This window comes from Balearica regulorum, chromosome Z, assembly GCF_011004875.1.
Source record: "Balearica regulorum gibbericeps isolate bBalReg1 chromosome Z, bBalReg1.pri, whole genome shotgun sequence".
Lineage (NCBI taxonomy): Eukaryota > Metazoa > Chordata > Aves > Gruiformes > Gruidae > Balearica > Balearica regulorum.
The window spans coordinates 23,800,719-23,816,630 of NC_046220.1; the positions used below are offsets into that span (position 1 = coordinate 23,800,719).

Below are 15,912 nucleotides of genomic sequence, written 5' to 3' on the forward strand. Positions count from 1 at the left end.
TTGTGGCTGAGGCGTTGTGGTACATGATGGTGGCTTGGGAGCCGAGCCTGGGAGAAATAGTGCTGGGATGAATCTTTACTGTGGTGTAGGTGGAAACTGGACTAACACCTCTTAGGAAATAAAATGTTTGGTTTACAGTTTTATGGTGAAAAAATGTTACTGAAACCTACCTGGGAGGTTTTTGACTCATGTAGAACTGCATCTTTCAGTGGGAAGACAGTCTGCTTGCAGTCTTACCATCTGTCCTCCATTTATTAGCTACATGGGATGAAGTTTCAGATTTCACCCTGACTGGAAGGCATCAGTATTTTGGGGGCTGCTTTAAATAATAAAACAGCCTCCTCAACTTTTAAACAATTATTCAAAAATAATTCTAGGTATACCTTGTAACTGTGTACATTGATACGTGTATATATATTTTCTAAAGTTCTGATTTTGCGTGTTGTCTCATGTAATAGTCCTTATGTAGTTATTGTCAGCAGAGAAGTTGCGTAAGAGTCTATATCACCAGAAAAGAAAAAAAAAAGCAAAAATTTTTAAAGTCTTTATTTTACAAGGAAGAGTGCTTAGTAATATTTCACTCTGGGATATGAGTGTTCCTGACTTTCTAATAGGAATTCAAGAAGCACTACCTGGGCATATCTCATTTACTAGCCTATGGCCAGAGGGTTGAGTACAGGCATAGTTGAGGTCCACATGAAGTGGCATGCCTTAAAAACTTGCACAAATGGTGCCTCTTAACTAAAATGCAAGGGGGAACCTAGGGGCTATTACTTTATTCAGTCCTGCTGAATATGCTGCTAGTTTTACTCTAAGTAAACCATATTATTTTACCCTCAACCAATCAGATCAAAAGTGAAGGATGTGAGCCTCCTGTCTTCAAACAAAAGGGGTTTTTTGCCTTTGGATTTCCGTGTGAATAGGATCATGTCCAAATTGCACAGTAAGCTATATTTAATGTAAACAAAAGTAATGCTGCCCAAAGTCTTCTATTCAACGCAGATCAGAGATGAATAATTTTGGCTTCAAAAATAAATATAACCAAGTACATTTCAAGCAAGCTAAAAATGAAAGTAGTGATTTTCTATTGGAAATTTAATGGTGTAGTCCACAGAACAGGTTATGATTTGCCTGCAGTGAAAGAAGTGCACTGAGCATATCCAGTATTTTAAATTAATTCACTTTAAAGCATGATCATTTGCGATTTATCTAGTGCTGTGTGGCAGCGTACAGCTGTCTCTGATGCAGACTCCTGACAGTATACTAGTGGCTTACCTGCAAGCATGTGATTTGAACAGAAAAGTTTTTACAATCAGTTTTCAGTTTCATAGTTTATTTTGCTTTGATTACAATCACCAGTTTTTTACTCTGCTAGATTACTGGGAGGGAGCTGGGAGCTGTTTACTGCCTGGGTCCAAACAAAGGTGATTAAGCTCATGACTCCATTGGCTCCACTGTGAGCAATTGTTGGCCTTACACAGAGTTTAGGCTGAAGGCTTGAAATCCTATTTCTAACATTAATCTAAAATCCTCTGCCTCAAAAGTCAGTAATAAAATTCGTACTGATTTAAACAGGATCAGCCTTTCACTCTATCAAAATTCCCTCTGAGTAAAAGCTGAATGAGGTATTTCACATCACTAGTGGGTTATAAACAGACTTTTTTTGTCTTCTAGTATTAATCGACATTTTTTTCTAATGTGAAATATGTTTGTGATTTCATGTCTGTATTCAGAAAGCTGTTTTAAAATCTGTTTTCCTTCTTGCACAAGATGTGTGAGGAGGCTCATGGCGTACAGCAGATAGCCACCCCCATTACCAAAGGATAGCATGCCTGAGGCATTTTATTAATTAACCTCTTGAGTCTGATACTGAAGATGCTGCAAGGATGCATTTTTCACTAGAGTCACAATATGTAGCCTATGAGCATTCAGGGGTTAGCTGCTCACATCTCTGTTAACATTTTTGTTAATAAGCAGACATATTTGTTAGTTTTCTACTAAATGTAGAGAAGGAAGGGTCTAGTTCTGCAAAATTCTGTGTGCCATATTTGTGTATAGAGCTTTATGCTATGCTTATCACTAATTTGCCTATCAGCTGGGAGTGAAGAAATTCATCCAATGTTGCACATGTATATAATCTCTTTATATTCTCCTTCATGGAGATGTACTACAGAAGTGCTGATTAAGTAAGTTTTTTGTTTTCTTTTTTGTTGCTTCAATATGTGGAATATTTTTGTTAGCACAGGTAGGCAGCCACCATATATATCAATATATTTCATAAATATATATATATCATACATATCATATTATACCATCTATAAGATACTTAAGTTCTTGTAGGTTCCATATCAAAGAACAGTAACGTTCTGTAGGAATAGATTTCAAAGCCAAGATACAGCAGTTCTTTGGTTTGTATCCTCATGTTAAAAATTGTTGGCCTTACCTTTCCCCAACAATCTCGATATGTTAAACATTTATTAAAAAAAAAGATTATTGCAATTTTATTTTTATCAATGAGTTTACAAATTAATCATGGCAGGTTGTACATACAGTTTTAGAAAAATCATTCTGGATGATCTTTAAAGTTATACAGTGCATATGAAATCTTATTTTCTATACATAAAACTGTGGTATATCTGAAATTTTTACAGGTTCATAAAAAGATTTTTCAGAAGGCTGTCTACAATGTTATATGCTATAAAGTTTCAACATAGATTTAGTATTGATGGTCAAGTAGCTACTGAATGTTGACTGGTTGGACATTGACCTACTGTTCCTTATATGTGAACATGCAAAATTGTGTTCTTAGGTATATGCAGTTTTCCCATAGCATATAAAGGCACTTCAAAATATACTAACCATTTCAGGGAACAAATGAAGACTTAGCAGTGAGAAAGTGGTATCCTTGTCTGAATCACTGGGATTAACATCAAGTTACCACTTGAAAGGTTTAATTACTAAAAGGGGAAAGGAATGGAGGTCACAGGGAGAAAAATGAACTGGTTGAAATATGCCAGGGTTTCTCTTAAAACCACACAGAATATTTTGTGCATTACTTTTTCAGAAGAGGAAAGCTGGGTTATCAGTACAGCTCCATGCCCAGGAACTAGTTCAGAACAATACTGACTTTTTAATAAAATCTCTGAGGAAGTAGCTATAAATTCAGTCTGAAAAGCTGGTGGGGTCTTCCTGAATAGAATGTGCTAGGGAGAGGGTTGTTACCATTACTGAAGTTACTTAGTCTGTTTGTAGGTTTGCCAGTCATCAAGTTTTGAACTCAGTCATGAGTTACGGTATTTCACAAAGTTTCATTCAAAACAGTTTATTTCCAGTTATTTCCAAGGATGAAGCAAGGAAAAAAATTGGCTGCCAAAGAAAAGGAAACCCAGACAACTTTTATCTGAGAAAGTCTTGAAGCAAAGACTTGATAATTGCTGTCAGTATGGTCACCATGGCAGGGAGGTGTTGTTCTCTGTTCTTTTAAGGATACATGGACAATAAGCCTGTTTGTGATGCTGAAATATCTCAGGAGAGATTTCCTCCAACTTTATCAGTTAAGTCCTGTAAGGATGCTATCTCTCACCCTCCCTGTCAGGTCCTGGTGGCCACTGCATCATTTGTGTAACTGGTGTTTCTGGTACTTGAGTTTGGGCAGCAGAACTGAAAAGATTTTTCCTGTGTCTGGAGTTGTCGGATGTGTTTCTGCATTACCTGTCCCACAATACAACACTGTGGAGAAATTTCCTGGCCTGATTTATGTAGGGACTAGGGCCAAACTGGTGGGAGGGAGTGAAGAAGTAGATTGGTCAAAGTAGACGAGGGAGGAAAGGCCTGTGATTCAGTGCACAGGGGGTTCAAGGAATATGCGAGAACCAGTGGGGATGACAGGCTGAGGGAAGCAGCAATTTATGTGACAAGGGAGTGTGAGCGTGGGGGGTGCTTTCTGCAAAGACGGGTGGTAGGAAAGGACAAGGAACTGGGAAGTGGTTAGGGAAAACACAGGGGAAAACACCTGACATGGTAGGTAGATCTAATTAAGGAGCTCAGGACTGGCAACCAGGGATGAGGAATGATGCCAAGGAGAAGATGATGATAGTCCTGTGTGACACAGTTACATACATGCAAGAGGCTGAATTAGCTAGTTTGCAGTTGCTTTAATGCTTTAAAATGTTATTTGTGTGTTGTTATTTGAACTTAAGACTTGCCTTGTGTGTTTGTTTATGTGCAGGGGTATCATTATTCAAAAAAAACCTGGCTCAGATTCCGGTTTACCTGAATATGCAGTGCTGAAATCTGCAGTGATTCAGGAATTGATTGACAGCTGAATGATTCAGGAGTGGATTGACAGCTGAATGAGGCACCCTTGCTGTGAGCATGGGGGTGAAGGGATAGGCAGCACTAGTCACAGTATGAAGACCAGCGAGGAGCTGTGACGGATGCGTCCTTTTCATCCTCCTCTGCTGCCACGTCTAGTTAGAGTCCTTCCGTTCCCATGCAGGGGCTTTTTTGGCTTTTTTTTTTTTTTTTTTAGTCAAGGTTGTTAAAGTTGAATGCAGCCCAGTACCAGTAAAATGGTAATTTGACCCCGTGCAGTGTGTGGCACTGGATAGCAGCTCTTGGGGACAGCCAGAAACTCTAGAAGGGGCAGGAGAGAATGCAGGTGTATAGAATTCCCCATTAGCAGCCATTACAGGCTGCTAATTGATAACGTATTCCTGCCCTGGCGCAAACATGTTGACTGTTTTTTTTTTTTTTTTGGGGGGGGGGGGGGGCGTTGCTAAAGAGAATATCTAGAAAACTACTTTTAGAACAAAAATACTCGCAGTGTATCTTCCATTGCTCTCATGAGGAACATCTATTAAAAAAAAAAGGGCATTTTAAAAAATTTCAATCTTTTTTTTGAACAAAATTCCAGAAGATTACTATGAGAAATTTTAATGAGAATTAAGTTTCCAGTAGAATCAAATCAGTTTTATGGGAAGCACTGTAGCAATCAAGTTATCAAAGCTGTACAGAAGAAGTAAGTACATTTTTTAGGATAACAAGTGTATCCTTTTGCCTTCTATTGGCATTGCAGGAGAAAGTAATTTTCTAGTGTCAATCAAAATGAGAAGTTAAACTCCATTAAACTGGGAATAAAACTTTTAAATAATTAAAATGCTATAAAGTTTTGGAAAAGCTCTTTGGGAGTGTGGTTAACGATCATTACATAGACTGTAAAAGGACAGTATGTGTTCCAATGAAAATATGTTCAAACACAGGTGAATCTTAAACTGAAAATAAGCACTCTAATATATGAACTATAAGTTTATATATAAAAAAGATGGTGTTGGTTGGTTGTAGTGTAGATTCATCACCAAAGTACCCAGTTTGCAATTGACAGGTAGCAGGAAGTAGTTTGGCTAGCCTGTAGGAGAGCAGCAAATGAAAATGTTTTCTTGGCAAGGCAGGGGCTCTACGTGTCCTGATTAGGGATGCTCCAGAAATAGACCACAAGCACCTGGCAAAGCAGAAGACAAGTACATGCGAATTCATAACGCATGCACTTGTCGTGCACTCTCACGGATTTATTTTAAATAATTCTCCATGAATACGGAAGATGCATCCCTTTGGACCCACCAAAGGCTGCGAAGCTGAGAGACGGGGCAAGGCCCTTTTCTCTCCAAAGCTGTGAGCAGCTCCACAGTCGAGCAGGGCTCTCATGGGTGCATGGTGGAAGACGAGAGCTCACACCCCAGCCCTGGGCTGCCTGGCCACAGGCAGCGGTGCCCAGCAGGGTGGAAGGGGGAGCCCAACACGCCAGATGCTCTGCAGGAGCCCCTTTGCGGGCAGGCTGCCTGCAGAAGCACGCTGCCCCGGACTAGGGGGAGCAGGGGTCACGCTGCCCACCCGGGAACAGCACCCACCCGGGTGGAGGCTGCTTCACCCGAACCTCACCCTCCTGCACTGTGCCACAGCCCCCCGCGGGCAAATCCCACCAGCAGTAAGAGCAGTGTGGCTCTGCGACGCTTCCCCAAAAGACAGTGCATAAAACCACTCTTGCTCCAAACCCAGGGAGCACATGAATCCCTGCAAGTGTAAAGGCAGCGGGCTTTGGCTGTTTCCGCAGAGCAAAGCTCAGTGCATCCCGAGCCTCTGTATTCTGGCTTGCACCACCTCTAGAGGACAGCTCTGGTTCATAGCCAGCCGGAGCCGCCTTCACAGGTGCCTCAGCAGAGTTTTCTCCTGGCAGAGAAGAGATGATGTACTTAGTTTTTGTACATTCATTCCATATAAATGAAGCATCCTACATTTTCTAGTTAATTTTCTTTACATTATTTTTGCAAAACCTTTTTCCAGTCATTGAAGCCTTCCTTGAAATCTTTCTCATGTAAATTTGATGCAATTTTAAAAATCTATTTTTTATGTTGCTTATGTTGTCTTGTATTAAAATAAATCTGTTCTGAAGCCTTTTCAGTTTTGATTTTGTCACCTTTTCAGTTGTTTTGCCTTATTTCTTGTTTCTTTTGCCCTATTTCCTTTATTCCTTATGTTTTACTGGAGCAATATATCTCTAGGTTGGTTCTATCAACCTACATACAAAATACAAATTGAAGATAAATACAAAGGCACAGTCTTTTCATTTTAGTCATCTAGTTCTGGTATGTTTGGTTCTATTCCACCTCTTTGGTAGACTTTGTGATTTCTGCCTATGTGCAAATGGAGGCACTTTAAGTACCAAAGCCTCACTTCTAACACTCTAAAGTTTTCCTCTGGTCATGGTCAAGTGGTCCAAACACTTTTAAATTAGGTGTTATATGCATTTTTATAGAGCACATTAAACATGGCAGTTTGGGAGCACAAGAACCTACAATTTAAATACGTCATGTGATTTGATCAACTGCAAGACTGTCAGAGGAGAATGTCAGTAAAGAGCTAAATACTAAAAGGCTTTCAGAAAGAGAAAATTTTAAAAATTAAAGAGGAGACACTCATTCTGTCATAGTGTTTCAGGATTTTACTACTACTTCAGCTGTTAAGCAGAGCAGTAATGGAGTAATACAGTTACAATCTTGTAAGAAGTTGGCTTAAAGTATTAGTAGAATTGTGAGGGGGGGTTATGTTGGACTGTTTGGGGATTTTTTAGGAGCAAGAAGAATGGGAAGGAGAAAAGATAAGCGTACATCTTGTTAATCCTTTATTTTGCCATTTCTTTCATTCAGAATGAATAGCTGCACTGTTGGAGTTGAGCATACCTGCCAAAGCTTGTTTGTACAGAGCACCACAAGACTCTGACCAAAGAGCAAACCACCTTCTCACACTCCCTCTCTCCAAGAAAAACCTGAACTTGGTGTCCTGATTAGCACTTGCTATCAGCCCCAATGACACTGTTGCCCTCTTGATAACATTTTCCTTCAGTATGACACCTGTAAACGCCCTCTTCTTCTGTTTCTTAGGATACTTATTTCTGCTATTCCCTGACTTCTACCTGTGTCATCCCACTTTTTTTTTTTTTTATTTCCCTCTAGCTTCTACTTTGTTTCTCTAAGTCTTTTCAAAGCTCTGGTTATGGCGTTAGGAACTTACGATGGTAATTTCCAAATAAATTATCAATTTGTTCTTTAACCTTTTTTCAACTCCCTTTGGGCTATGATGGAATAACACAGAAGTTTAAATCTATGGCTTAAGTCAATTCACATCTTGGACCCCTCTATGAAGCTAAGTTCAAAAAACATTTTTGAAAAATTTCTCTTATCTTCCTTCTTCAAAAGCAAAGGTGGTAGTATCAGACTTAGTTTTGCTGATCATTTGATTCATTTAACTGAACTCAGTATCATTCAGTCAAGAGAAAAAGTTACCAGAAAAAACAGTGGAGTCCTTCTCAGACACAAAATTAATGGAAGACCACAAAGAGAGAATTCATTAATCGAAAGGACAGAGGCTCCTTTTTTTCTGGCTCTGACATTGGTGATGCAGGGAAAGAAGAAAGGGGAAAGTATAACAAAAAAGAGGAGCCCACTCCATTAAATGAGCCTTTCAAAGCACACATATCTTTGTCTCTTTTGCTTCTTTCCCTCTGCAAGATGCACACTCCAATGATGCAGAGCTGACCTTTCTATGGACTGAGCTCTACTGAGGCACCTGTGAAGGCGGCTCCGGCTGGCTATGAACCAGAGCTGTCCTCTAGAGGTGGTGCAAGCCAGAATACAGAGGCTCGGGATGCACTGAGCTTTGCTCTGCGGAAACAGCCAAAGCCCGCTGCCTTTACACTTGCAGGGATTCATGTGCTCCCTGGGTTTGGAGCAAGAGTGGTTTTATGCACTGTCTTTTGGGGAAGCGTCGCAGAGCCACACTGCTCTTACTGCTGGTGGGATTTGCCCGCGGGGGGCTGTGGCACAGTGCAGGAGGGTGAGGTTCGGGTGAAGCAGCCTCCACCCGGGTGGGTGCTGTTCCCGGGTGGGCAGCGTGACCCCTGCTCCCCCTAGTCCGGGGCAGCGTGCTTCTGCAGGCAGCCTGCCCGCAAAGGGGCTCCTGCAGAGCATCTGGCGTGTTGGGCTCCCCCTTCCACCCTGCTGGGCACCGCTGCCTGTGGCCAGGCAGCCCAGGGCTGGGGTGTGAGCTCTCGTCTTCCACCATGCACCCATGAGAGCCCTGCTTGACTGTGGAGCTGCTCACAGCTTTGGAGAGAAAAGGGCCTTGCCCCGTCTCTCAGCTTCGCAGCCTTTGGTGGGTCCAAAGGGATGCATCTTCCGTATTCATGGAGAATTATTTAAAATAAATCCGTGAGAGTGCACGACAAGTGCATGCGTTATGAATTCGCATGTACTTGTCTTCTGCTTTGCCAGGTGCTTGTGGTCTATTTCTGGAGCATCCCTAATCAGGACACGTAGAGCCCCTGCCTGTCATGAAGATACACCAGGTCATAAAGCTATGCGTGAAGAGTACTTTCTGAAAAGTAGAAAAATCATAGTAACCAACATCTTAACCATTCTAAATGAGTGGTTGTGTGCTGCATTTTTGAATTTCATTATTGTTATAATGGTTTCTTTCTTTGATGGAAAAATTATTCAGTGTGCATGGGAATGATGGAAATGATCATTGTTACTCAGTTCTGCAGAAGAGCTCTTTTCAGTGAAAAGTTGACATGCATTATTATTGGTACCTTAACTCATCTGTCATACAGTAAATGTAGATGTTAATGAACTGGATAATGTTAATATTAGAGGATAGATAGTGAACAGATTTTTAAATAAAATTGATATGGCCAAAATCCCTCTACACAGAACCGGTTGCTGCCATTTTATGAAATATCATTCATGTCTGATGAGACATCAGTTTGAAAGCATTAGTAAGTATTTAATTAGGTTTTCAAAATTTAGTTGTCTTTCCATTATTTATTTGCTTTCTCTAAGTTCCCTTTGTTGTCTTACCTGGACTTCAGTTCCTGCTTGGAGCATTTCTTGTAATGTTTGTGCATGTACAAATTGCATTACTTACCAAGTAAATGCAGTTCCTTATATCTACCCCAAAGAAGGAGCCCACTGAGCTGAAGTAGTTTCCCGTAAGCCCAATATTTTGTTAATTATTTCTTGTTAACCTTTTTCTTCTATGTATCTTTTATCAAAGTGCACTCTAGCCAGTAGTTACAAGGGGAGAGTTTTAACTAGCTGGAGACCTTACTACTAGGAACCTGCCCTTCTCTTAAGGAGTTGGCCCCTAAGTAGATTTTTAAAGGTATTTATATATTCAGGACAGATACACTAGTTGCAAAACCAGACAAATAAGATGCGCCTTTGGACATTTTTCTAGAATAGCATTTTCTAACTGGAAGACATTAGATTGACCATTAGTAAAAACAAAACGAGTCTACAGGCATCTTGACATACAGCACTTAAAAGTCAATGCCATAGGGTATATCCAGCAGACAGATCTGGCACTGTGTCGAGTTCTTGGGAACAGAGGTGGGGAGGTCCATGCATGTGTCTGTAAATTTGTGAGGACTTCTCAGAAAAAAAACGCTGGAAAGACACTGGCATGCATGCTGTCAGTGAAAGCTGAGGAAAGAGGGAAGGATGGATTAGTACAGTTTGGATGGTGTATGTGTATGATGTATACTTAGGGCAGACTGTGGTATTACATTTGCATGTGTTAAATCCTCAGTTTCTGAAAATATTTACTTCTGTTACGTGATTGTGTTGGGGAATGTCTGCACGTATAACGTAACGCTAATGTAAATTCTCCTCTGTTTGGACGTGCATTCTGCAAATTAAGGTCAAGCTGTTTTATCTGGATGAATATTTGTAAATATTTAGCATTGTTAATTTAAAGATTTTTCTCTGCTTGAACATGCAGTGTGCAGATTGAGGTCTGGCTGGTTGACCGCCTTGGGGAAAAGGGGTGCCTACTCTTTTTTAGTAAAGACCACCAAGAAATTTGATTTTAGAGCCTTGTGCCTTGTTGCTTTTATAGATGTAAGGTCATGGAAAGAAAACTGCAGTGGTGTCTGGTCTTTTCTGAGCTTGATGTACAGGGGAAAAACGGACAAAGAACAGTGAGGAAGTGTTCAGAGACACCTGTTCCTGTTACGTATCTACCAGGAATGGGATGAACTGGTGGGTCTGTTCACCCTTATTTGCATGACTGTATGCTGCTTTTGTACATACTTTTCATGTCTCCTTAGTACCCTTTTCTTAGGGCAAAATACTGCAGTTTGGTCTCTGAAAATGCTGCATGAAGTTTACTGTCTGGAGTACGTCTGCCTCAGTACACTGATACTGTCTGGCTGGTTTTAAGGCCTTTTTTGAGTGAAGGCTCATGAACTCATCTGCATATTCCTTAGCATTTATAAGGTTCTAAGAGGTAGAGTCTGTGGATTGAATTGCTTGCAGGAGAAAGGCATGATGGGTGCTTGAACTAAAAGAGATGATATGTTTTTTATTTTGTTTTTAATAAAAAAGAGGCTTCACTACCTACACCATTTTTCTTTCAAGAGAGGGATTAGCACCCTACTGAAGCAGACATTGCTGCATGTCTTGCTTTGTCTTTAAATTCAGTTGACATCGATCATGGATCTGATTTGGCCTGCACTGCTGTACACAATACAACAGAGAAAATATCAAAAAAAAATCCAACTAGAGAAACCTCATTGGAGCTAAAAAGCAATGAGCTGTGTGGAAGGTAAGAATTCCTGATGACTAAATATACAGTAATGTGAATATGTTAAAATATAGTATTGTATGTACCATTTTTAAAAGAATGATTTCTTTTTGATTTAAAAAGTACAATTAAAACAGATCTCTCCTGAATGTTCTGTCATTTTGTTCAGCCAGTAAAAACCTGCCTTTCTGGTTTATGAAGCCACAGTGCTAACATGTAAAGCAAGATGTTATGACTCATTCGAACAATTCTTTGTTCTCTCTTGAAAGGATTGCTGATGATATTTTCAAATATACTTGGGTTTACTCCTAAGAATGCAAGGCTCTAGCAAGTCTGAGCTTAATGCAATGCAGATTATGTAATTTTCGCAATGCCATATGATGTGAACGTAATCCTGTTAACATCTTTGATAGTTTTAGTTTGCCGTTTTGCTGAATTTTGTTGTAATTTTATTAGGGGAAATAAGATGGCTTTTCTTAGTTTGCAGAACTTTCTTCAAATGCAGTAAAAATGTATTTCAGGACTGAGAAGTAGCCACTTAGGATTTTGTCAGCAAAACTGCTTTCTTAACTCCACTTGAAGAGGCAATTTACTTGCATGAAACCCTGAAATCATGTGGCTTGAAATGAGAACTTAAATTGAAAATGAGGCTGCAGTGATTTCAGCAAGGGTCGGTGTTTTACCGGAAGAGTGCTCCTCAGTGCTGGGAAAATATGAGGTTAAGGAAGGTGAGGTTAGAGGAGTGTGGGGATACCTGCTGGCTCTCATCCTGAGAGTTCCCTTGTGAAGCACTGCCTTGCGTACATGCAGGCATTGCTGAAGGATGTAGAAGAGATTGGCGAGAAGGGGTACAGAGACTCCTGCACACAGTCTGTTTTGGCAGAGGATAACCAAAGCGTTGAGCATCTTGCTGCTGTAGAGGGGGGAGAACCCCCAGCCACTGTAAGTTGGATGGTTTTGCTCACAGCTGGACCACCTGCTCCTGCAGGACCTGCAATGATGGAAGTGTTGACCCTGCTGTGTCAAGAGCATAAATTAACAGGCATTTATGTTTTCTCTTAGCCTAACAATATAAGTTAAAAGCAGTTAAAAAGTTTTTTACTCATTATTACCCTTTATCTCTGAAAGGAAATAAGGGAGTCTTTCATTTCAGCCAAATCAGGTGTGAAATGTGCGTGTTTCTTGGGGATAAAGCACTAGTTTTAGCCTCCATGGGAGGAAAGCTGTCCCAAAGACTCTTCATGTGGAGCCCACTGCAGTCCTCAGCTGACTGAAGATTTCCAGCCAAGAAGGCTAGCTGAATCCTAAACAGGTGCAGTTATGTAAAATAAACTCCTATAACACTTAAGCTTCTTTGTTATGTTAGTATCTTTGATTACTCCCAGTAGTGTGTTGCTTGGAGTCAGGGCTTCTTGTTTTCCTGTGTCTGTTTCTAGAGATGCCTGTCCAATCCTAAGTTCCTAAGGCATTGTGGTACTGTTTAAATGATAATGGAAACAGTTCCAGTGGTGAAGGTTATTTGCCATATGTGACACATGAATGATAATTACGTGCTTTTTAGTGGGACATCTCTCCTGCTTCTTTGAATAACAACTGATTTAAAGATAAAATGAGACAGGACAGTCTTCAGTCTTAAATCCTTGCCGTCTAATAATTTAACCTATATTTTAAAAAAAAAAACTAAATTGTGTTTTGTTTCATTTCTGTCTTTTTGCAGTAGTGCTCCTGGTAGTCACTCTGTAGCTCAGAGGGGCTGATTTTTGTCTTGCATTGTTTTTAAAAGGCAAGTTCAGTTTCTTGTTGAGGACTCTGATGATAAAATCCTTGTATTTTTCTGCGTTATCCAAAATGCTAAAATGAGATTTAGTGAATATCTGCTCACCTTAATAATGTTTTCCCCCAGATTGTTTTCTGTTTTATGGTTGATCATCAAGTCTCACTGTACATGCTGAGGGAATATGTAATTACAGTTGCTTAGAGTAAACAACCTGTATGATGGCTTTAGACTGTTACACACTGAGAACCTTCTCCTGATTTAAGCAAATATATAGTAAATCTGATGAATAGCATGGATACACACTTCCCCAGCCTACCAGAGATACTTACCTTGTCATGGCTTGCTGAGAGTGTGAGTGGCCATCTGAAATGGTTGTATTGGCCCTGTCCATTTGACTAGGTACAAATCCTGACCAAATGCACCTGCTGAAAAAAAAGGGATGCATCTTTCCTGTCATTATGTGAAGCTAAATTAAATTATTTTAAAATAAATATTACCTGCCATTTTAATTTTGGTATTTGTTCATAGGCTAAAAAATTAAATAGCACAGAAAATATCCCACAGCTTCCTCTTCCTGTTTCTTTTCTCTCTGGTGACTTTACTACAATCTAGCAGTTTATACAATATGAAGCCATTAACCAAAACCTAATTTTGAGTTATGTCCATATTTTCTTGTGGAATTTAGGGCTGTAATAGTCAAAGGCTCTAATTGATTCTGAGGGAGGATCATTCTGTGTAATTATTCTCAGTCTTCCTAGTCTGTTTGTTGTAGGCTGCCAGGCGAACTGACAAATAAGAGGCATTCAGGTGGAAGTGAGCTTTTTGTAAGGCATTCTCAACAGTACAGTGTTGTTTGCAACACTGTCCCCAGCATTGTTTGCAAATACTGGCATAAACCCCTAATGAAGTACTTTACAAGAAAACAACAGGATTATTTCAATTCAGGGTGTTGGATTGCTCCCTCTTCTACTGTCAAAAATATTTTAAAAGAAAACAAATAAAACTTAACCTTCTTTACAAAGAGTAGTAACAGAGCAGCTAACGATGTATAATTTAGATCTTAAGAGCAGAGTTTGGCCTCCTCATCTTTGTTGTCAGAGTTTGAGTAACAGGCCCATACTGGAAGGGAGAGTATGATTTTAGAATTAAATATGTCATGGGGATTAGAATTTTGATCAGAGAACATAAATTTCATAGAAGAATGCAAGATTCACCAGGATCGTGCTTATGCAAGTACACTTGAGCGTTTTTGGGTTTTGGTTTTTTGTTTTGTTTTGTATTTTGAAACTACTGACCTGCCACGTACCTAACAGCGTTTACAGAATGATTCATTAAACCTGTATGAGGACAAAATATTTTCTTCTGTACAGCTGAATTTTTTGTTAAAGGCACTGGGAGCTGCCTCCTTTTTTTTTTTCAGACAAAGCTAACTGAATGCATGAATGCCACTGCACATAGCTGACAAAGGCAGAGCATCTTTGTAAAAAGGCTCTGTAAATTCTTTCCCACAGAAGTCAACGAAAGGGTCGGTTGTCCTGGGCTACGTATTTCGTCACTTAAACCTAGCGGAGATAGATTACTTTGGACTGCGCTACTGTGACCGAAGTCATCAAACGGTGAGTAAAAGGCATGACACATTGGATTTTCCATATGTAAAATTTACCGTGTTTATGCCATTTGCCTGTAGAGCATTAGATTGTCATACTTTCACTAATGTTCACTATTTTCCTGATTTGGGTTTCCAGTAATAATTTCTGTGTGTTTGTTTGCATTAAAGTCTTGGAATAGCCATTAATATCTTAGATAGGAACAGAATCAAATGCTGAATTTTGTTGAAAACTAAATGAAAAAAATATAAATAGTACAAAATTATGATATGAAAGTAAGATTAATATTTTTCCCTTTTAATACTGTGCCCTGAAGCCAGTGCTTGGTGCACTATGCTATCCAGCTTTGCTTGGCCCTGCGATGTCTGGGAAGCAACGTCCTTGAGCATGTCATGGGCTGTTTCACTTGGACCACTGGCTGAACCCCTGTTTCAGAGTGTATCATGTGGTTGGTGTGGTGGCTGCCTGTTCACTGACAGAGACCCAGGTATCAGGGTGTTGTCAATGACATTTTCATTCTGCCCGAACCATCTCTGGGTCCTTGAGCCCGTGTTCTCTTGAGCCTTCTTGACAGGGACTCACCAGACATCTGAGAGCTTTTTCCATCAGGAGATTACAGTCCTAAATATAGGCAAGAAAATCAAAACCAGGCTAATGTTTCAGCCAAAGCAGGCAGTGGCTTGGGGCAGTGCTGTCTGGAGTGCCGCTTTTCCCCCCAACATTGCCTGTGCAGACTTACTGCAGTCAGAGGTGTCGAGCAGGGGATGCCCAGCAGGTTGGACCAATGCTGTATTCATAGGGTGGTCTTCATATTACCATAATTTTATAAAGTGAATAATGCCTGTGGTTAAATTAAGTCAAACAGTTACGCTTTTAAAGGCACTGTTCTGTGCTGAGGGTACAATGACATGTACAATCAAGAGATGTCATGTTTCATCTAAAAATAATAGTTATTGAATTGGCTAAATATTTGCCAATTTTCTTCTGTTTAGCTCAAGTTGAACATTTAGAGCCTGACGTCAGAACAATATTAGCAGAAGATTATTGATTGCTGCTGAGAGCTACAGACTACCTTACTCAGTATATCTTTGTTTCTGTGCCATAGTCTAGACATTTATGAATTCAGTTCCTTGATAAGCTTCTAACCAAGTTTCATTCTGTGGAGAATTCAGATGTAGCTGTGAGCTAAAAGTAGAGTGTTAAAACCAGTATTTTTGATTTCCTGAGTGAAATTGAGGCGTGAATGAAGAGCAGGTAGGTATTTTTTGCTCTTAAAAGTGTTACCTTTTTCCTGTAGAGGCAAATAAAGTAGAAATGGCTATTATTGGGAACATTTCCAGAGGCATACACACACTGTATATTTAGTGGTGTAAATGGCATTATGAACATCAG

General features: G+C 39.9%; 1 protein-coding gene across 3 annotated transcripts in view; it reads left to right on the plus strand.

The window, feature by feature from the left end:
- Nucleotides 1-15,912, plus strand: part of EPB41L4A (erythrocyte membrane protein band 4.1 like 4A) — a 146,822-nt gene that overhangs the window by 40,746 nt on the left and 90,164 nt on the right. For all 3 annotated transcript variants that reach the window (XM_075740053.1, XM_075740051.1, XM_075740052.1), the window contains one exon: nucleotides 14,425-14,529. In XM_075740053.1, the coding sequence (XP_075596168.1) occupies nucleotides 14,425-14,529 (105 nt within the window). The remainder of the gene's footprint in view (nucleotides 1-14,424; nucleotides 14,530-15,912) is intronic.